This window comes from Telmatherina bonti (genome assembly GCF_933228915.1).
Source record: "Telmatherina bonti genome assembly, chromosome: 7".
Taxonomy (NCBI): domain Eukaryota; kingdom Metazoa; phylum Chordata; class Actinopteri; order Atheriniformes; family Telmatherinidae; genus Telmatherina; species Telmatherina bonti.
The window spans coordinates 9,469,098-9,490,723 of record NC_136625.1 but is presented as its reverse complement, the minus strand read 5'-3'; the positions used below and the strand labels follow the sequence as shown (position 1 = coordinate 9,490,723).

The 21,626-nt window shown below is 39.7% G+C and overlaps 2 protein-coding genes across 2 annotated transcripts in view; both read right to left on the bottom strand.

Annotated features, from left to right (window-relative positions):
- Positions 1 to 8,664, bottom strand: part of LOC306758038 (nuclear receptor coactivator 2-like) — a 73,044-nt gene extending 64,380 nt beyond the window's left edge. Inside the window, exon 1 of the mRNA XM_079243254.1 lies at positions 8,589 to 8,664. The gene's annotated coding sequence lies outside the window, so the exon portion shown is untranslated. The remainder of the gene's footprint in view (positions 1 to 8,588) is intronic.
- A 1,002-nt stretch (positions 8,665 to 9,666) lies between these two features.
- lactb2 (lactamase, beta 2) lies at positions 9,667 to 21,046 on the bottom strand. Its single transcript, XM_079243225.1, has 7 exons — positions 20,826 to 21,046; positions 16,381 to 16,541; positions 16,060 to 16,180; positions 13,666 to 13,844; positions 13,368 to 13,516; positions 11,030 to 11,117; positions 9,667 to 10,882 (listed from the first exon to the last, which is right to left on the bottom strand). The coding sequence occupies exons 1-7, from the start codon at positions 20,945 to 20,947 to the stop codon at positions 10,839 to 10,841; spliced, it is 864 nt and encodes a 287-aa protein (XP_079099351.1). The 5' UTR covers positions 20,948 to 21,046; the 3' UTR covers positions 9,667 to 10,838.
- Between the last annotated feature and the right edge of the window lie 580 nt (positions 21,047 to 21,626).

The following is a 21,626-nucleotide window of genomic DNA, read 5'->3' as shown; positions in this document are numbered from 1 at the left end:
TTCATGTCTCTTCTTTGAACCTTAGTTCTGACTCTCTAATGATGGTGAGAATTTTCCAGAAATCAGCTCATCTTTTACATAAAACAAGCTTCATCCCTGCAGTGTCCCCATAGCATGCGTCCTCCTGTCGCCAATGTGAAATGCTGAATAAAAACAAGCAAACCAAGCTGTGTCGGCCTCAGTAAGACTTTTTACTAGCTTCTACGGAAAAATAAAAGATCAAAACGACAGTTTTTCTATAGACAACTGCTACAACTGGCTCAAAAGTTGTAAAGAAAAAGAAAAGCAGTCGAATGCCAGAGAGTGTGACCTGAATGAAGTTTAGTTACTGTGCAAGTTACTCAGGTTGCTGGCATCTTTACAGCAATTCCCTGTTTCCAAAAAGGAGCATCTCAGGTAGCTACAACCGCGGCCTGTATGTGTCCCGCGAAGGCTTGTTATGCTGTGAGCTTGTGAGCAGCTCTGTGGAGTCACTCTCCCTAACTCAGCTCTGCTGTCAGTGCTGGAGAATTACAGCCGCCGTCAGCTCCAGCTAACCAAATTAGCACTTGTTATGCAACCTGCTGCACTTGGCTCCCAGGTCTGGCGCTCAACCCAGCACAGCTTTCAGCACATATTGACCGTACACACACAATATTGTTTAAGCCTGATATGTACATATTTAATATGATGCTGATCCTTTTAGATTTTTTGCTGAGAATTAACAAGACAATGGCGGAGAGAGTTCAATCAAATAAATGCACGATTTTCTACAACAAACAGTGGTGTCATCACGTCTCATATTTGAAAATGATGAACCCATTGACTCTCACTTACACTGATTAATTCATCACAGCCTATGTCTCATTTCAGCCTGTCTCAGTGCACAGTGTGGGGCACAATTTGCAAGTATAATAAAGTCTTAGAGGAAAGGGTCTTTAGATGGGTCAGGTATCCATCTACAGACGCAAACATTTCCTCTCCTAGCAACAATCTTTTCATGTTTATAGTGACAATTACGTTCATTCTTCTTGGGATTTCACCTGATTTCAAATGTTGATCTGATACTAAGAGTTTCTGTATTGTGAATTTGTCTAATAAAGTCATACAGTAACTAATTATGATCATTAACCAAGAATGAAATGTTAACCGAATTAAATGAAAAAATTATTAGCTTTAATCCTGCATTTATGTAGAACTGTGCTGCGTGAAATGCTTGGTCAAGACAAAAAAGAGGCTTATTTAAGGCAGAGATTTCACTGTATTTCATATCAGAGCTCTTCTTTACCTCCTGAGGATCACTTACTTCTTAAAAATAAGAAATAAAAAAGCGTTCTTTAACACTGCAGGTTTAAATGATAGGTGATACAAACTACTATGTTGCACAGATCTGTGGTGGTTAGCTTTGTCACCACACAGTAAGAAAGACCCCGTTTGGATCTCAAATGGTTTTGGCAGAGTTCTCCCCAAGCTTGGTGGGTCCAGCTTCCTTCCACAGTCCTAAAACCTGCTCATGTGGGGATCCTAATTAGACTGATTGGTTGGTTGTCGACCCTGTGATGGACTGGTAACTCATCCCCTCTCACCCGATAGCAGTTGGGATATTTGGATGAAGATAACGGATGGATGGATGATGCAAATTACTCCACACTGCATGGCCTTTTGGATTATGAGTCAAATCAAATTTGCAGCAGCAGCTAAACATTTGGTCCACCTCTATGTGGGTTGATGTGCACTGAAGACTTTTTTTTCTTTCTAGTTTCTGTTACAAAGAAATTCATGGCCTTAACATTGGGTTCGGTTACATGGTGTTTCTAAATTGAGAATTAATCATTCAGAATTAAATAATTCGGAACTAACTTAATTCTCTTACGAGTTTACATGAAGATAATTCAGAATGAATGTTTACTTGAAACACGTCCTCACTTAATTCCTCTTTAGAGCGGTGGGTTGGGAAGGGTTCTGATTGGACAGAGGGTGGACGTAACGTATGACGTAAACCGGAAATAAACAAAGTTGGCTCCCTGCTTCTCGTCTTTTCAGTCATAACTCGTAAAAACTACATAAGTACCAGTTTCGCCGCTATTTTTATTATAATTTTGAAGTACCAGCTCAACACGAGCATAGTACTTCACTTTTTGCAGCAACTGAGAAGGAGAAGGAAAACAGACCACCGAACACGGGAGGCAAAACAACACGCGTCATCGGGACAGGACAAGGTAACGAGCATGCTCAGAATGACCAGAATTAGCGTAGAGCGAAATTAAGGTTTACACGACAGAGGAATTAAGTAGATCAGAATTAAAAAGAGAATAAACCGGAATTAAGTTTAATTCCAAATAAAAATTAACATTAGGAATTAAGTGTTTATATGCTCGTTTTTCATCAGTTCAAAGCTGATTTAACTTTTATTCGGAATTAAACAGGAATTTAAACTCCCATGTAAACGCACGGATCGGGTTATGACCCTTCAACTTTCTTCATCCAATGAATGTGGCCATGTGAATATGCTAATACAACCTCACACACATCTTCAAAAGCTAGGCCTGCAAAATATCTTCCAACTTAGCACAATTTGCTCTCTTGCATTCACTTTTTCAAGACTAAATGACAATAAAATAATGATGAAGGCGGCTATCTGTCATTCACTGATCAGAGCAAAGCAGGACAAAGCGGTCTTCGCCCCTGAGCAGACAGCAAGCCAGACCAGGACGCCACAAGGGAGTAACCTTTAGCCACAGCGGGGTAGCCAAAGGTTTCTTACCCACCAGCTTGAATGGAGGAATTATTAATAAGAAGGAAAAACAAAAAAACTTACCAGTTGACCAACATGCATGCTCATACTCATTGTGTCTCCCGGATAGTTAGTCATGTGGTAAAACACAGCTGTTTGTTGGTTCCCTTCCTTCAAATTTGCAGGTCTGTTCGTACAAGACAGACAATCCAGACATGTGTCCTCTCTGGTGTTTAAATAATCTTATTTCATCCCATCACTCTTATAAATATTACAAAACTACCAAGTCTGCCATTTTACAAGAACAAAACCCGACAAGTAGCTTTTTTAAGCTAGCATGTGCTAAGCTCTCCATGCTAGCTACAGTAGCCTTTTTGGTTGCAGAGATACAATTATTTCATTATGGGTGTGTAATTTTTTAGCCTAACTCAACATGAATGAATAAATTAAATGAAACACCATATGGACATGTTAACAAGGTTAAAACATGCATTTTAGTCCAGGGAGGTTTTAATAAACTAAATGGCCTATAAAATCTGTCAAACGGAGCTTGATAAATACATTGGTTGGCTGATAACTTATAACAGATGTTATTTTGTGTTGCCATACATGGAAGGTAGTAACTCCAAAGTGGAAAAGTGAAAAAACAGTTAGCTGTTCTCATGTACCGTAGATATAATAACTAATATTTCAGATTACATATTTCAGTCCCTGAAAACGGTTCTTTCCAGAAACGACTCAACAGTCTTGGTTGTTCCTTGTGGTATAAAAGACCAAATATCTCCGACAATCCCTGAGAGAACAGAGAGATGTTAACTTATATTTGGCATGAACATCCTCTAGCTGCATTTTTCTGAGAGAGCAATTACAGTGATTATGGTGTTCTGGCACTGCAGGAGGCTTTCAGCAGAGTCATGACATGGTACTGTCAGAGTGTGTGTGTGCGTGTGGTGGTTAATTAGAGCACTTGGTCTCAGGAGGATCAGACGCTGAAGACGACCGTCTCTGCTACGTGACAGAAAGCCAGGGGCAATATGTGTCTGATTAGTTGGTGGCAGCAAGAAGGGCTAGACATAAACAAGCACAGATAAGTAGTAAAGCTTCAACACACCCACAAGTACAGCTCTTGGTAAATCCCAGGTAATGTACAGAAGACAAACCATGAGTAGAAGCACATGAGCAAAGTACAATAAAGAACATTCACAAAATAAAAAAAACAAAACAAAGGAAACGCTGTGGATCGGTGCCACACTGGTGGATCTACTACGTCATTGTAGTACACAAGTATTGTGTTCAATGTTGACAATAGCAACATAAACTTGAAGGTTTTGTCAGCTAGTGTAGGGCGATACAAGCTATCGGCAACCACTAAAGAAACAGAAACTTAAATAGTCTTTTTTTACCTGCCACACAGCTGCTTTTGGGACCTGCAGTGTTGCCAAAAAAACCTCACAGTCTTCTCACAACCATCATGTACAACAACTTTGCCGTTTGTTGAGCTGAAATAGCTCCGCCAACAACTGTGTTTGCATTCATTCATTCATTTTCCGAACCGCTTATTCCAATTCAGGGTCGAGGGGAAGCTGGAGCCTATCCCAGCTGGCTTTGGGCGACAGGCAGGGTACACCCTGGACAGCTCGCCAGTCCATCGCAGGTGTTTGCATTCAGCAATAGTTAATTCGATAATACTTAAAATAAAAAAAATTTTAAAAAGAATTTTATGGCTAATTTCCTTGTTTTTATTGCTGTTGAGATTGTTGCTGTTTTTAATTGTTGTTTCTTTATTTTATTTTTATCTATATATTGCTGGGGTTTTTTTAACCCTACTTATTGTAGCACTTTGAGATTTAGTTTAAAATGTAAAGTACATATAATTATTATTAATTTTGTGTATAATTATGATTATTATAAACTGGACTGACTGAGCAGCATGCTTCTGTGCCGTGATTAGTGTATGACTGTGGCAAGTGGAAGAAAAAGTACCAACTGCGTGTCATTTAGATGACATTTTCATCCTAAATCTAGTATTCACTGCATTATTGCTGAATTTACCACAAATTACCATTTTTCTTTAAATGAGAATTTGGTATAGATGTATAAATATTTCAATTCTGCACATCATTAAAAGGCAGGTCAGTCATTCTGCTGCAGCGGGAATGGCAGAGAAGAAAATCTTGCAATTAAAAAAAGCAACAGTCAAATCACAACTAAAAATAAAAGACAAACCACAAGTAAATAAACATAAAAAAGCTTGATGACTGAGGGCACTGTGGAAAACAATAAACAACTGAGGAGGAAAGGGGAGTGGACGATGACACATTCCTTTAAAATACAAGATTTAGTGCCATTAAATCAATGGCAACTGATGTGTGAGAGGAAATAAATAACTATATTTAGACAGCTCACATTTGGCAGATGCCAATGTGTCACTTCGATGCTTGGTAAAAGAAACATGGAACAGAAGCAATGAAAAACAATCTCATGGGCATTTATTCAGAGATAAGTTGGAGGAAATTAGGCTCTAAAAAAAAACAATTTTCTAACTCAACTGAGCATCGCTGTGTGATCCAAATCGGACCAACATGTCCGCCGTGTCAAACTGAATCCTCTACGAGAGTTACAGAATCCTATATGAAGAGGACACAATCACTGCAATGTCAGCTAAATGAAGAATTTGAGTCTTGAGAATAACTATCCATCCAGTACATCTTGACTGTTCGGGCCTGTCAGAAATTTCCTGAAAAATGTTTGTTTTGTTTTTAGGAAAAACAACATAAATTTATAATGGATCTTATCAAGAGGATACAGTAAGAAATTGTCTGAGTGGGCATGTATGATAATTAAGAATTCATAAAAACTACTAAAGGACCTAAATCCAGGTGAGGCGAGGGGACAGGAAGACAACTGTCCCACCAACCCGAGAAAAAAAGTATGAAATAGTGGAGATGAGTGTCTCCTAACTGGTGACAGCTGGTACTGGTGCATGAGGGGTCATGATAGACAGACACACCTCACTGGTTGTTACATGGACTTGTCTTACAGTTAATTACTCACCAGCGAATGCTTGACAAAGACAGTTTTATCTTGTTAGTTAGTGTGTGCCTGACTGTTTATTTTCTCACCCATAGAAACAGCAGAAAACAGGACATGTATTAAAGGTAGAGTATGTAAGATTTTCAATATTTTCAAAATAAATTAACTAAAAAAATAACTAGATTCATAATTATTTTTTAAACATGTAGGTTCCAGTCTGTCCATATTTGATGTGTTTTTAAATTATAAGTTTAATTAATGACAAAGACCCTTCTTAAACGTTTGCCTACCAGTAAAAAAAAAAAAAAAAAAAAGTGCTTTTTGTCATATGTCATTAATTAAACTTGTAATTTAATAACACATCAAATATGGACAGACTGGAACCTACATGTTCAAAAAACCCAATTATGATTGTAGTTATTTTATTAGTTAATTTTTTTTTTTTAAATATTGAAAAGCTTACATACTCCACCTTTAAAGAATTGTAAAGACCCTTAAAGTCAACTTAATTATAATTAAAGTGGTATTGCATCAAGGTTTTAACGCAAACTGTTTCAAAATCTGCAAGTGTTTCTTCAGTACGAGTATGCTTGCAAAGGATGAGCCCTTGTAGAGAACTTACTATGTAGAAGTGCAGAGTCAAGTCTTTACACCTTCCTCTCCCTTTCTGCTGCTGTCATTGGCCAGGACATCATTTGAGCTCTCACGTGGTTTAGCGAATTCAAGCCACTAAGGATTCATCACTGGGCAAGCAGCCAATCTCATGTTAGGAACTTGATCTTAAGTGCATTCCTGCACTCTTGCAGCAGCACTACAATGTGGCTTTGGCATTGAGAAATATTGTCATAAAGAACACTGATATATTTATCCAGAGAAATTACAACCCTGGTGGTGAAAGCAGCGTTTAATCGTAATAAAATGGGTTTAAAAAAAACAGAAAACAAAATAACGTGCTAACCAGGGGAATCATACACACACACAAGCATGCACAATGCTTCATATTACTTCACAGTACAGCAAAGTATTGTGCAAAACACGCACACATAAACAAAGCAGCACAATGATTGAGTCACTCATAGAAGGAGGCTAAATACAGACCATGACAACTTGGCATACATATCGCAATCCTTTTCAAAGTTCACTTTAGGGTGGAGGGCAGAGCAAATAAGCTTAAAAAAGAAAAAAATAATAGAAAAAGAACTCAACCAGATAACCTGAGTAGTGAGATGGCACCTGTCACGTAGGCAAACTGACATGTTTCTTGTATTAACATACCACCACAACTGCAAATAAAGACGCATTCTTGTACCTGCACTGACAAAGGCCTACCTCGGTGTTAAACAATACGCTCAGACCTCCACCGCATCTCTATTCAACATAAACTTGAACAGCATGTTAAGTCACGGTCTGCTGCTCATCCTATGCCATGATCCAATGTAAAGGTCAACACAAATTAGTTGATTTGCCACTATTTCATGCATAAAAAAAAGGAAAGAATGTAGTTTTACAGACTTGAGAAATATTCAAAGCACTCTGTGGTACAAATGATTTATATCTTGGTTTGTGATTTGCCTGCAAAGAGCATGCACGATGAACTTTTAATCCACTGCCACAAAGAATGCAAAACACTTACTCATATATCATTTAAAAATACTTATAGACATGGCTTGGATGCTAAATGCAAATTCAGTTTTTCTGCATAATCCATCTTTTGCTATTTTAAACATGTGCCTTTGATTCAAGTTATGAATGCATTTAAAAGAAAAAAAGCAGACTTTATTTTTAACCTCCTCACTTACTTTCATTCCCAGTTACAGCGCTTAAAGTGGGATTTTTGCTGTAAAATAATCTTTTAAATAGCAAAGTTTTTCCCCCTAAGCTCCATTACACTAATGCTTTCTAGAATTATTTCCTTCTAGCTATGCTGGAGGAAAACCGGAATATGGTGCATGAACTTTTCAGAATATATGTTTAAAACACTTCCTTTGTAAAACGTCTTTATTAAATTGCGATTGCAATCATTTCCTGGTGTCGGCAAATGTAAATAATGGTCACTAGTCATTTAATCTGCGAAAAAAAAATCTGAAAATGGTGCAACCTTATTTTTGCAAACTTTTGCGCCTGCTTGTAATACTCCTGATTTTAGAAGAATAGCACTTTAAAAACGCCAACAAGGAGAAATGTGAAATAAAACATGTGGTATAAGTTAAATATATGTATGTCTAACAAAAGTAAACGCAACAAAATGTAAAGTGTTCAAGCACAGCTTAATAAAAGCTACAGTTGGTGTTTTCTTTTGAAAACCCAAACCGGAAATATGCGCTTGTTTTGATTTCGCTTGATGGCCGACTTGTTTGAGGAAGTCCGAGCTGCACGAACCGGTCTAGGAATAACTCAAAACTGTAAAACATTAACCCATGTACCTTTGTCACACAAGCATGTTAAAGCAAAAAATACGAAAAAGAAAAACACACCAGTGTTTATATTTGGTCAAAATGGTTGATTTTCACGCGGAGATAAACGCTTGTAACAACCACGGCGGCGCTCGGTGTGAAAATAAACCTCTAGTTGTCGCTTCTGTACATCAGGAACGTTATTTCCTGAACACAAGTTAACCTTAACGAACACTTTAATAACCCGTAAAAATGCCTGAAATGCAGCGTCGGGACGTCACGGTGAGGAAATCAAACCACCATCAGACAGTAGTAACCTCGATATTCACTGACAGGCACTTTGCGCGAGCGTTTACACCACTACTTCCACAGAAATGTTTTGGGGGTGGGAACTGACTGGAGGAGTAGTGTGTGTGTGTGTGTCAAGCAGGATATGACAGGAACCTTACCTGACAGGTGAGCGGCCATGGGCGCGTGCAGTGCGGGATGTTTGGTCGGTCAGCGGGACGGAGCTGCAGGAGCGTCCAGAGCCGGAGCCGCCATGTTCATCTGGCTCAGAGGTTCCTCGGCTGTTTATCTTTACCAGTAGAGCCCCCCTCTTCTCCTCCTCCTCCTCCCGCTACACCTCCTCTCATTACCACAGAGCTGGGTGTCTCTTCCATGCTTACTCCACCTCATTGTTGACAGCTTTCTAACTTGAGGAAATCCGAGCAAAAACCGTAAATCATGTCAAACAAATAGTTTTAAACACAGCTTTGCTTTTAGTTATTAAAGGTGCAACATTTAAATATTCCTGCAATGACGTCAAATTAAGTGATATTGACATCATCAACCTCATTTTCTGAGTCATATTTACACACTGACAACAGTGACTTAAAAGGGAACTTGTGTTTATTACACGTACTTGCATTGTATTGTCTGTTGTTTATGCACTTATAGTTCCTATCTATTGCCCACAGCTGCTAAAGTTTTACTGTACAGTAGCTTTTTTGCAGTATTGTCACAATTTAACAACAAATTCAGTCTGTTGTATCAAAAAAGAAAAAAAAAAAAAAAAAGTCCCCGAGCAGTGAGCTTGTGTCAGAGCCAGAAATCAATATTAAAACTGATGAGATTCACTGGGGGGGGGGGGGGGGGGGGGGGGGGGGGGGGGGTTGGTCAAAGTTCAAGAGGTCACACAAGTGATCTAATTATTACTAATGGCATATTGGTTTGTAATGATGGGTTAGCTGGGATTATATTCCACTCTTCAAGTCAGCAACACAGCGTATTCTCAAATCACACATTTAAATTATCACAAATTTACATGTTCTCACAAAGTCTCCTACATGACACACAATCACCTCCAGCATAACTTTAAATTTAATTTATTCTCCACTTAGTTTGAGAAAAATAGAATATTTATAATTGTATCTACAGTCTTGCACGTGTATGTGCATTTTTTTTTTTATTATAATAAAAAAAAGTGTTTGTTTGCATTGTTTGAAAGATGCTGCCACCCAGTGGATGACTGAGAAAGTGTGCAGAATGACAAAGTTTGTATAATAGTTTGAAGTCAAAGAGAGAAATGAGGTAAAGTGAAGCAAAAAAGGAAAACAGTAGTAGCGGGTGGAGGGAGAGGGGGTGTGTGTGCACCAGTTCAGCCATATATAACTGATACAGGCATGTATGTAGTGTACATGTCAACATGGAGGTCTGCACAGCTTTATTACTGGAACAGTAGGTAAAACATCCAATTTTCTCCCCTTAATTTTTTTTATTTATTGACATTCAAGCAGTTAAAGTCCAGCAAACAGCTTGAAATGGTAGAAAGGTTAGTGCTGAACAACCAGAGGTTTACAAATAGTAAGGCTTCACAAAATAATGTACATCTCAGAATGATAGATCTGCTCTAAAACTTTGGACCAGTAGTGCATATACGGTGGCACCGACATGCAACATACGGCTTCACTCGAGAGTTTCTGTGCAGTCTGGTGCATTTTTAAATCTTATAAATTTATGGCATTATTCCCTGTTCCATGCTGAAGTCTTGATTATTGTGTAACACAAGCTTAACCTCCACATGAGACCTCGCTGATGCATTCAGGAGAACTGAAAGGAATTGGATCTTCAAACACTTAGTTTTAGGTGCTGCTTTAATATCTGTTAACTAATCACTGGATTGTTTTGGTGCGTTGCTTAAATCGCTGTAAGGATCACACTGTAGCAGTCCAACACCATGACCATCACCCTGACCGGACATCATCCTGTGATGGGAAGATGCTCCACACAGATTTTATTCTAGGGCTTTTAAATAGATAAAATCAGACGCAGGCCACCGTATGCTGTGAACACATCTCTACAAATGTGTAAATGAGGAAGGCAAACAGTACATTAATGAATTTGTTATTTAAAGTCTGCCAAAGGGCTTTGTTCAGTAAACTAAATGTATGATGAAGGGGGGGAAGACACTTATGGATTCAGATAGGGCAGAACGGATCACGTTGTATGAAGTCAGATTCCAGCTGACATTCAGACAGATTTCTGGCTAAACTTCGACACGGTTCGCCGCTCAGCGCTTGATAACTCCTGCTGCTGTTCATCCTCCATAATCCAGTAAAAAACTATTTAATCTTCTCTATTTAAACATGTTTTAATACAGCTTTTAAAATTCTCAGTGAAATTTGATCAGGTTTATTTTACTCATCAATGAGAAATGTTCACAGGTTGCTCCTCCATCTGATGTTCTCTGGGGAGTCCTTCACTGTGGAAACAAGTTTATAAGTTTAGGTCAGATTAGCAACAGAAACCGTATGTAAAAAAAAAAAACAAAACAACAAAAATATATTTTTGCGTATGTTTACATATCAGGATTCTCAGTGGTTTTTGCCGCAGTATAAAGGAGGCGTACCCAGACTAATCCGGCATTCCTTCTGCAGTTTCTTTAGGTGATGGACCAGGTTGACATTAGCTGCTTGGTGCAGGTATTCAGGTGTGTCCTGGAAGATAAGCAGCAGAAAGCTCAAGAGTCTGTGACTTAGAAGCACCGTAAAGGACTAGCCGACTGGCACCGATTCTACATCTGATTATAGTTCCTTCATTTCCAAGCTGGATGAAAAGCATTAAACATGCATTAGACATATTTTAAACTTTTAGTTGAGGTCTTCTGAACACACAAGTTTAGCTTGGTGAAAGATATCAAAACACATGAATGAGACAAACGTTGGAGGGGGGTCTGGCTGCAGAGCTCCACCGTGGAGACAATTTAGATGCAGGTTCCAGACACCTCCACCAAACGGCAGGAAGAAACTAACTTTCCCCACACTCACCCCTACCCCACCCCACCCCACCCCACCCAACGCCACCTGGGAGGCCATTAGACGAAGAAGAAGGTTTGCCAACAGCACATAAAACACAAGCAGAACAATAAGAGAAATGTTTGATATTTAAACATAAACATAACATTGAGCTAAAGATCTTCCGTCTTACTGTTCAAATCCATCAATTTAACGGGCCTATCGTACGCAGTCATCAATATTTTCTGTATTATAATCAGCAGATGTTGCACAGTGGAATAGTGGTTAGTGCTGTGGCCTCACAGCAGGTTGCTGGTTCGATCCTCAGCTGGGGGTGGGGGGCGTTCAAACAGTGGGCTTTCTGTGTGGAGTTTGCATGTTCTCCCCATGTATGCGTGGGTTCTCTCCGGGTACTCCGGCTTCCTCCCACCATCCAAAGACATGCATGTTAGGTTAATTGGTCACTCTAAATTGCCCCTAGGAATTAGTGTGAACGTGGATGATTGTTTGTCTCATTGTGTTGGCTCTGTGATGGACTGGTGAGCTGTCCAGGGTGTGCCCTGCCTTTCGCCCAAAAGACTGCTGGGATATACTCCAGCTGCCCAGGACCCTTAATCGGAATAAGCGGTTCGGATAATTCATAAATGAATGAATAATCAGCAAACTGTGCCAATAACAAACACGTTATAAACTCATTGGCTGCCAAAAATATTTTTTGCACTTTCTGTGTATGGAACATGGACTGTATATAAAAAGATGGACGGAGTCGCAATGACTTCATCCATAGGTTTCTGAAGAGCTGAAATGATGCTCGGTGGGCGGTTCCTACCATCGCCATCTTGGCAGGGAAAATACATATATGGGCAAAGAGGTGGAGCTGAGAGGGCGGCTGTGAGCGTCATGGTGGATGATTGACATCTAGCGAACGCCGAGGTGCCTGTAGCTAAGAGCTATCCAAGCTAACCCAGAGATAACAGGAGCTAACCAGCTAACAAAGATAAGCGGGCTAAAGCTAAGTCACGTTAACCGGCTAAAATCCGCAGTTGTTCTACATTCTTCTGACTTGAAGCGGAGATCGGGTACCTGTCAATCAAAATGACACGCCCCTAAATATGCCAAATTTCGAGATTACTTTTAAACAGGCGAATTAGAAAAAAAACCACTCCCCCCCACAGTTGTCATAAAGGTAAATCTGACCTATTAAACCTTAAATGGATTTTTGAACCAGGTTGTAAACATGTTTATTTCTGCTGTGAATTTGGTCTTTTTAACATGGGAGTCTATGGGGATTTGCTCTGTTTTGCAGCCCCTGGTGGATGAAGGGGGGAACTGCAGTTTCATGCACTTCCGCATAGGATTCACTTTTAACCGCCGGAGGCTCCGTCCATCTTTCATATACGGTCTATGCCACCACCGCAAGACCCACCCAGTCCATGGCAGGCAGGGTCATCCACCACTAACTATTAGGACAGTGGAGGACGCCACCAACGGTGATTTGGCCTTAAAATGCCTCCAAAATGTGGCCCCCCCCCGAGCGTGCACCCAACATGTTATGAATGCGCTCCAATTGCGCACCCAGAAGACGCTCCAAAGCCCACATCTGGTCAAATCAGTCCTCCACATTCCGCAATCTCGACAGATGAGCTAAATGCTCCAAAACGCACGGGGCTCTCTGCTGAAGCAACGCCTGGAAAAAGTCTGCTTTTATAAGGAGAGGAGATCGTACGCTTGTTTGTTTAATTAGTCCATTTAATGTTATTTATAGCGTCATTCAGGCGGCAACACGGTGGCTAAAACATGTCGTCTCATGATCCATCAGTGCATTTTATAGTGCAACTTATTTTGAAAAGCACACGTCCCTTCCTGCCCTGTGGTCTGAGAGTGGAGCCTGCAGTGGAACTGCCCCCACAGTGGAGCTCTGCAGCCAGGCTGTCTTGGAAACGTTCTCCTGACCTTGTAGACGATCTTGACAAGTTCCATAGAAGTGAAAGGCTTTCCTGCCCCGTCTTGAATGGCTGCCAGGATCTGCTGCTCTCTCTGGTCCCGGTGGCTGATGTAGTGTTGGATCTTGGAGCCAGCATCCTGAACCACTGGTCCGTGTCCTGCACAAAGAGCAGCCCGACAGTCGCCTTGTTTAAACAAAATAAACGAGGAGTCGTTGGAACATGTCTCCTCAAACCACAAGTTCCTCATATTCCACGTGTTGTCACATCATCGTCGTTATGAGCAGCGAATATCAATCATCACTCACCGGGGTAGATGAGGTCGGCCTGAGAGTCCAGCAGGATCTTCAGAGACTTCATGTAGTCGTAGAGATCTTCAAACACGGCCGTGCCTTCGCCCAGGATGCAGTCTCCTGAGAAGAGCGCCCGCTCCTCCTCCAGCAGCAAGGCCATGTGGTCGTCAGTGTGGCCCGGAGTGAAAAGGACCCTACCAACAACAACAGCTGCATTAATCTGACTGAGCGTCCAATCAGAGCAATGGAAACTCCTCCGCTGATCCAACTGGAAACAATACTCCAAACGACTGCTAGTGGTGGTTTAAACCTGTGCGTGAGACCATCAGCAGGAAAAAACTACCATATCTGCACTTATTCTGATGGTTTCTGTGGTGCATGTGGTTTCTGTGCACGCTTGGACCGTGGGACCGTCAGGGACGACTTCAGAAATTCAGCCACAAAACCAAACTGAGGCCTGAACCGCAAAGCCGGATCTTCTGTTTCAGATTTAGTCCCTGGGTTTCTATCGTTCGACTGTACCGGGGTAAATCACCATGGTAACTTGGTCTGAACGGCTAACCTCTTTGGGAACAGGTAATGCTCCAGATAAGAGCTAAAATTTAATAAAAAGCACCACATCCAGACCAATCAGCTCTGTTGGAAAATGGCCTGAACATTCTGCCGACGTGGGTGCGTGGAACGGGGGAGGAGAGGGGGAGTTTTTAGGGACACATGAATCCGTTTGATGAAGACATAAAACCTTCTCATTCACTGCTTTGAAGCATTTTGTCCTTGCTTTTGACTTGTTCCCATATCCGTTTATCTCCACGAAGGCCGCATCCAAAATAATGTGGTTAACAATAACGGTCACACACGGGTCACGCTGCTCTCGGGGTCAGCAGGTAAGCAGGTTGAGTGATTTATTATTTATCATTAGCTTGTTCTCTAGCAGGTAAGAAAAGGTAAATCCCTTCTTGTGTCTCCTCTCCTGAAGTCCTCCAGACAGAAGCAGGCGATTACTGATCAGATACAACGGCGCCTCGTCTGCTCCACTCTGGACACGCCCATCACACCACACCTTCATGGAACAAACAACTACTCATGTCATCACAGTGACGATTTAATATCCCAACACAAACAATACACACAAACACACACACACAGGATGCAGAGCCTTGAAAGAACAGGAAAAGTGGAAAATATAAAGTAAGGAAGTAAGAAAGCTCTGTCCAAAACGTCTGGGCCGGAAGAAAGTGAAATAGAACAATCAATATTTTCCCAAATGTCGTCAATTTTCTGCCAGCATTCGTTCCTGGCTGTTGCTACGGCAACGCTGCTGCATTTTGCCAAGATGATGTTTGAACCCTTCGTATTTCTGAAGAAGCTGCTCTGCAGGGTTACATGTCTATTAGGGCTGTGACGATATGCTTTTGGGTGCTGATTCGATTTAAATTGCGATTCTCACATTTCTTTGACGTTGCTGATTTTTGTAGATTAAAAGCAAAAAAAGGTATAAAACTTTCTTTTTGGTCGTCTTTTTTTTTTTATTTCAATTGGGAAAAACAACCCAGTAACCAGACCATCATTCTGTTGCTATAATGTCCAAGAGAACAAGTAAAAAGATCAATAAAAACAACAAAAATGACAAAAATTTTGTAATGGATTATATTTATTTATTTGACAAAGAAAAATCTACTTTAAAATTGTGAAGCAAGAAAATCCCAATTTTCGATTTTCCCACCCTTAATGTCTATGATTGGTCAAATGCTGCAAACTCCACCCCTTTTATGTGACTGGCAGCATTTAATATGCAAAAGTCTGGGTTACTGAGTTCAGAACCAGCTTCACAGTGTTCCTTGAGGGTTGGTCCCAAGCCCGGATAAATGCAGATGGTAGCGCCAGCAAGGGCATCCTGCATAAAACATGTGCCAATTCCCCTGAGCAATGATTTGCTGTGGCGACGCCTTCAGATGGGCACGCCAAAATGGAAACAACTTAAGCAGCTTCGCAGTACCGCCGATCCGGATTGCGAATGTCTGTGATATATTTGTTAATCACGCTTCGTCGTTCAGACCTCTGGACTGTTTTTGCTGGAAAGACTTATTTTGCATCTGTTAACTGTAAGAAAATAAAATCATCAAACATGTCAGAAGCGTTATGATGGTATGAAATCCTCCCGCCGTGTGAACACACAACTGATGGGATCATTTCATCCAGCGTCTGGGTGTGCTCAGCTGGAATCTGATCAGACGGATTTTAGTCCAAAGAGGAAATGTTTGTACGTGTAAACGTAGTTTCAGACAGTGTGCCTTATGGTGTTTTATGCATTTACCTTTACAAAACACACACGTTTGAACGGTTTAATATTTACGAATGTTCGTCTGGTGGATGTTATAATTTCGCATTTTTATATTGAACTAAACGGACCTGAGAGTGGCTCCCTCCGTCTGGATAAGATCTCCATCCTTCAGGTAGGTATAGCTCTTGTTTCCAGCCGTCTCTGCGACGTGGGTGGAGCGCGGCAGCTTACTGACTCGGACTTCAGATCCTGTAGGAAGGAAAAAACAGACTAATTTTACATTTTCTATTCATTCTAAATCATCAACACTAAGAGTTTACATTGAAAAGAACAGGAAAAAGTTGTTATTTGTGGATTTGGTTCCACATCTCTCCATCTGTACTCTTCTACTCTCAAACAGACGTGACCCTGTCAGGGCTTTTATCGCGCTCAGCGACAGCAGCTCTCACCAGTTATGTCTCTGCAGATGTCCTCCACTCCTCCCGTGTGGTCGTGATGCCAGTGTGTGACGATGATCTCCTGGATGCTGGTGTTGAACTGGCCCAGAGCATTTCTCAGGTTGGCGATGTATTCAGGGACAGCAGGTTCTCCTGTGTCGATCAGCACACGTCTGGAAGACGAAGAAACTCCTTTAAACATCGACGTTTGGTAGAGATAAATGTGTTTTGATACAAAACATCATATTTGTTATCACTTCTGAGAGTTTTAGGCGATAAAACTGCACAAGAAGCTCTTTTCCTTTAACAAAAAGCTACAACACTGGGATCAATGAAAGCGTATCATAAACTAATGGTGACGTATCAACATGGAAAAGTTTGGTATCGTCCATCCATGTGGGTGGAGCCAGCGGAGAGCCCACAATGGCTGGAAAGGTAGAGAAGACGTGTAGTTTGGGAAGCATTGTGTTTGTGCTGGCGCGGTCCGGTGTGTGTGTGTGTGTGTGTGTGTGTGTGTGTGTGTGTGTGTGTGTGTGTGTGTGGCACAAAGCTTTAAAAATGTAATCCTTCACCTGGGGAAATGTTTTGGAGAGGCAGCAGGGTAGCCTTAATTTTTTTTTGACCATTTTTCGCTTTCCGCTTTTGCTTTAAGCTTTTGTGTTGTTTTTCTCCAATATGCCTCCTGTCAATCCATCATCAATATCCGCGCTGTCTTTAGTGCCGCGCAACGCTGATAGCTGTATGAAATAACTCAGAGAAACGCATGCATAATCCAGCGTCTCTGTATGTTGAAGAACGAAGCGCATCAGACAGTACAGTACCCAGCACCTCTCCGCGGCTTCAGGAAAAGGAAGCCGTAAAAAGTGGAAAACAGTAAGGAAACTTTACCTGCGTTTTTTAGATTTAAATATACTAAATGCCTGCAGTAATGGGCTGAAGTAAAGGCTTGACAGTTAATGCAAACAATCCGATAAGTGTCCTCTTGTTGCATATTAACGAATAAACCGTGGCGATAAACACTGATGGATTAATCAAACATTATTATGTTGTGGGGAAAAAAGGGGCAATATGAAGCTATCTGATTTATGTAAGTAACAAAGGAAATCTTCTTCCTAATTGGGGCTACACTGTGAGATAATGATGCAACAGAGCAACAGGAGTTGTATATTATTCTCCAAAATAAACCTCATGATGTTTGTTTGTGCTGAACTGAAGAGCAGCAGCGCTGAGATTAAATCCCTAATATTTCATTTTTATTCCAGAAATCATCCTTGGAGTAGAGAACGCTGATATACGATCCTAATTTAATGAGACATGGCAGTATTTGTAACTTTTCAGGGTGGGAAATTGAATTTTAAAAAATCAAATATTGGGATTTTTTTGCTTCACAATTTTAAAAAACATTTTTTTTTGTTAAAAATTTAATTTTTTTTAAAAACATATACAAATAATCCATTATAAAATTTTGTCATTTCGTTGTTTTTATGAATCCTTTTACTTGTCTTCTTTGCCATTATAGCAGCAGAATAATAATCTGGCTACTGTGTTGCTTTTTCCTAATTGAAATTAAGAAATATGACAAACAAAATAAGTTTTGTATATTTTGTTTTGTTTTTAGCCTACAAAAATCAGCAATATCAAAGAATCGTGGGAATCACAATTGAAATTAAATCGGCACCCAAAAAATCGGAATCAAATCGGGACAATATCCTACATCGTCACAGCCCGACTAACTTTTGTCTCATAGTTTTATGGTCAACAACACCTCATATGCATAGAAAACCTCCACTTTACCTCATTCTAAGGCTGCAACGATTTGTCGACAATGAAAATTCATCGACGCAAAACTTTGTTGCGTTAGAAACGCCCATAACGGCTTTGCTAATAAAACGCTGCGCCAGGCAACTTAACGCCGTTTACCAACCACGGCTTTTCAGACAGCATAAGAACTCCAAACACCAAGCAAATGACGCAAATCACCATAGGAAGTGCTGGGGGCAGTGTTGTCATTTTGTGCAGCGTCTTTGTCTAAACAACGAAGAAGAAACTGACGGCGGCGCAAAATATTTCCAAAGTTTGGGGATATTTCACGCTAAACAAAGTGTCAAACAGGTGAAATGTATCGTCGCAGAGTTGGCGTACCACGGCAGGACGACAGTCATGCATGAGCATCTGGAAGGAAAGCACCCCGGAGTCATGGTTTCCAGTGTTCCTAATGGTAAAGTTAGCATTAGCGAGTAGCGATGTCATGTTGTTACCTCTGCCAAAGAGGTTATGTATATTTACCACCGTTTATCTGTTTGTGTTCAAAATGACTCAGAAAGTTATGGATAGATTTTCATGAAATTTTCAGGAGTTGTTGGAAATGTGAAAAGGAAGAAGTGATTTCATTTTGGTGGTGATCCAGATCACCGTTTGGATTCAGGATTTTTTTTTTTTTTTTTTTTTTTTTAAAGGAGTCTGGCCCTTGTTTACCTACAAAACAGGCTTTTTCAAGATGTATCATGTATCATCATGTGTCATTTCAATGCAGTTCTATAGAAATTAAGATGTTAAAACATTTTATTTATTTTGTTTCCTTTTGAGGCAAATTTTTTACAGCTTGGATACTATAGCTATAAGCTTACTACTAAATAAATTAGGAGTAAGCTGTTAAGCTTAAATTTAATATTCAACTGGTTCAGGAGTCGTTCTTTCAACTTACTAAAGGACATTATGTTGTGACTGACTGGGAATCAGGATGACATTTATATGATGCAAATCAAGAGAATGGGCGCGACAGACATAATCGTGACTAATCGACTAATTTAATAAAATTATTATTAACAGATTAGTCGACTATAAAAATAATCACTAGTTGCAGCCCTACCTGATTCCATGTTTGTTTGGTTGTTGCTGCTCCACACCTGACTCAAATTAACCAGTTATAGTGCTAAACTTTATTGTCTGTTAGATCAATTTAAAGAAAGCAAGGTGTATGGAACAGGAATACACTGAAAACCTGCAGAGCAGCAGCCCTCGAGGACCAACTTTGGTAAATTAAACTCTGCTTTAATGTTTCTAAATTTAATGGAATTACAGTACTGTGTAAAAGTATTCAGCCTCCTTCAACTGATCTTAAACAGGGAATAAGTGCAGCTGTTATTTACACATTGTTCATGCAGATGGGAAATGAAGCGACTGCTGGAATCCACCTTCATTCATCCACACAAGGCTGAATCCTCTCAGACTAACTTTGTTGTTGTTTTTAAAATCTATTCTTCGACGCTTATGTTTTGTTCTTGTAATTTCTAGTTAGTTTGAATGAATAATCTGTAGGCTTCTCTTTTTTCATGTTTCTGCCTTTTATTCCATTCTGTGTCCAGATGATCCCACACTGCTTCAATAATGTAAAGGCCTGAGCTCTGGGGAGGATCCATCAGACCTGTTGCCACTGGTTTCAGTCCAGTTCTTGTGTCATTTAGCATATCTCACCCTTTTCTTTTCTGATTCCCTTCATTACTTCCCACATTACAGAGTAATTTTCTGGTTTTAGATCAATATTATTCCTGTTTTACTCTTATTTCTTATCATTCTTGTTATTATTGTTAACCTTGATCTCCTTCTATATGATCATTTGTATTATTTTATTGTGTTGGCCTGTGAAAAGACAGAAAGGAGCTTTATACATCACATATATTCATTAATGTCAATTGTCTCTGTATAAATAAAAAAACTAAAAAAAAAAACCCTCTAAATGAAGAATGGTTCCTAGGACTGGAGGCCATTTCTGATGAGGGCTTGGTGATCAGTGGATGGATCAATGAAAGACACATTTATCATTTTAGGCTTTTTTCCTTTAAAATGTTCACAAACGCAACAAAAGAAACGTAAACTTATGATGTGACAGTCTTTGTTGTGTAAAAACAACAGTGGTTCATGTCCTGAGTTAGATGTCTTGTTCCTAACTGGATGACTTATAGATCAGTTAATTGATTTATCAGAAAGCGGGGAGTTCAAAACAGTTATTTAAATTATAGTATATCTATAGATACTTGTTTCATTTAACACACAACTAGATGTATGTGTTACATATATAATAAGCATTGACACAAAGGAATAAAACCAATAACAGGAAGTAACTTTGTCAAAACAACGCTTTAAAATATAGTTTAATTTCTAAATTGTATCACATCGCATCATAAAAACCTCAATGAAACGTTTAGTTAAAGCCGAATAGAGCAATAAATTATGTTAAATAAACATTTACGTGTAGTATGCTGAATTTAATAGGTTACGAGCTAAAAACTCAGAATTAGACATATTTTCTATTTGATTCGTCATAAACAAACATGAGGATTTGGTGGACGTTTATTTTCCAATTACAAACATAAAGAAACGTGGAACACATTTAATGTTAATCTATTTTACAAAGCCTAAAGAATAAACTAATAAAAGTTAAATGAGAGCAAACTGACCTTTCCCCGGTGCCGACCAGGTAGGTGTTTGTTCCCTGCAGCGTCATCGGTCCCGGGTTGCAGCCCAGAACCCGGACCACCCTGGCAGACAGCTGCTCTATCCGGGGAATGATGGCGCTCATACCTCCAGATGCTGTTATGTCTGCTACAAAACAACTCAGCTACTGTTCACAAGGATAAAAGTTCACAAAAATGCAGAAACGTCTTCTTGCAGGACCGAAGCTACACGTGAGCTAAGTGTTTACTTCCGGTAAGTGTCAAAATAAAAGTCTTTGGTTGAAGAGTCCTAACAGCGACTAACTAATTACAGTTTATTTGTTTATTTCACAGACCTGGATTTATAAAGAATGATTATGTATTAACAAAAATATTTTTATTAATGAATACATATTATATTCATACATCTATAGGTCTTTTTAACAACATCCATCATCATCGATGGGACAAACATTTTAATAGTAATCATGTCTTTCTTTTTTTTTTAATGAACTTCTTGTTGTCTAATGAACTATCGGTGATAAATTTGAGTAATCTTTTGGTTTCATTTATTTGTTTCCTTTTACTTTAATTTCAATCTGAGGAAAACTATTTATGCCTAGTATTTTACCCTCAGCTGTTGTGTCTGTTTCATCTGAAGATAAATAAATAATATACAAATACAAATTAATCACCAAATGTCAGTACGGTCAATCACCTTGCAGATATTGCTGCTCCAGTTGAAATCAAAGAGTGTAAATGAAACCCATTTCAATACATTGTGTAGCAATAAGGGTTTAAAGGTCCTTACACACCTACTTAGAC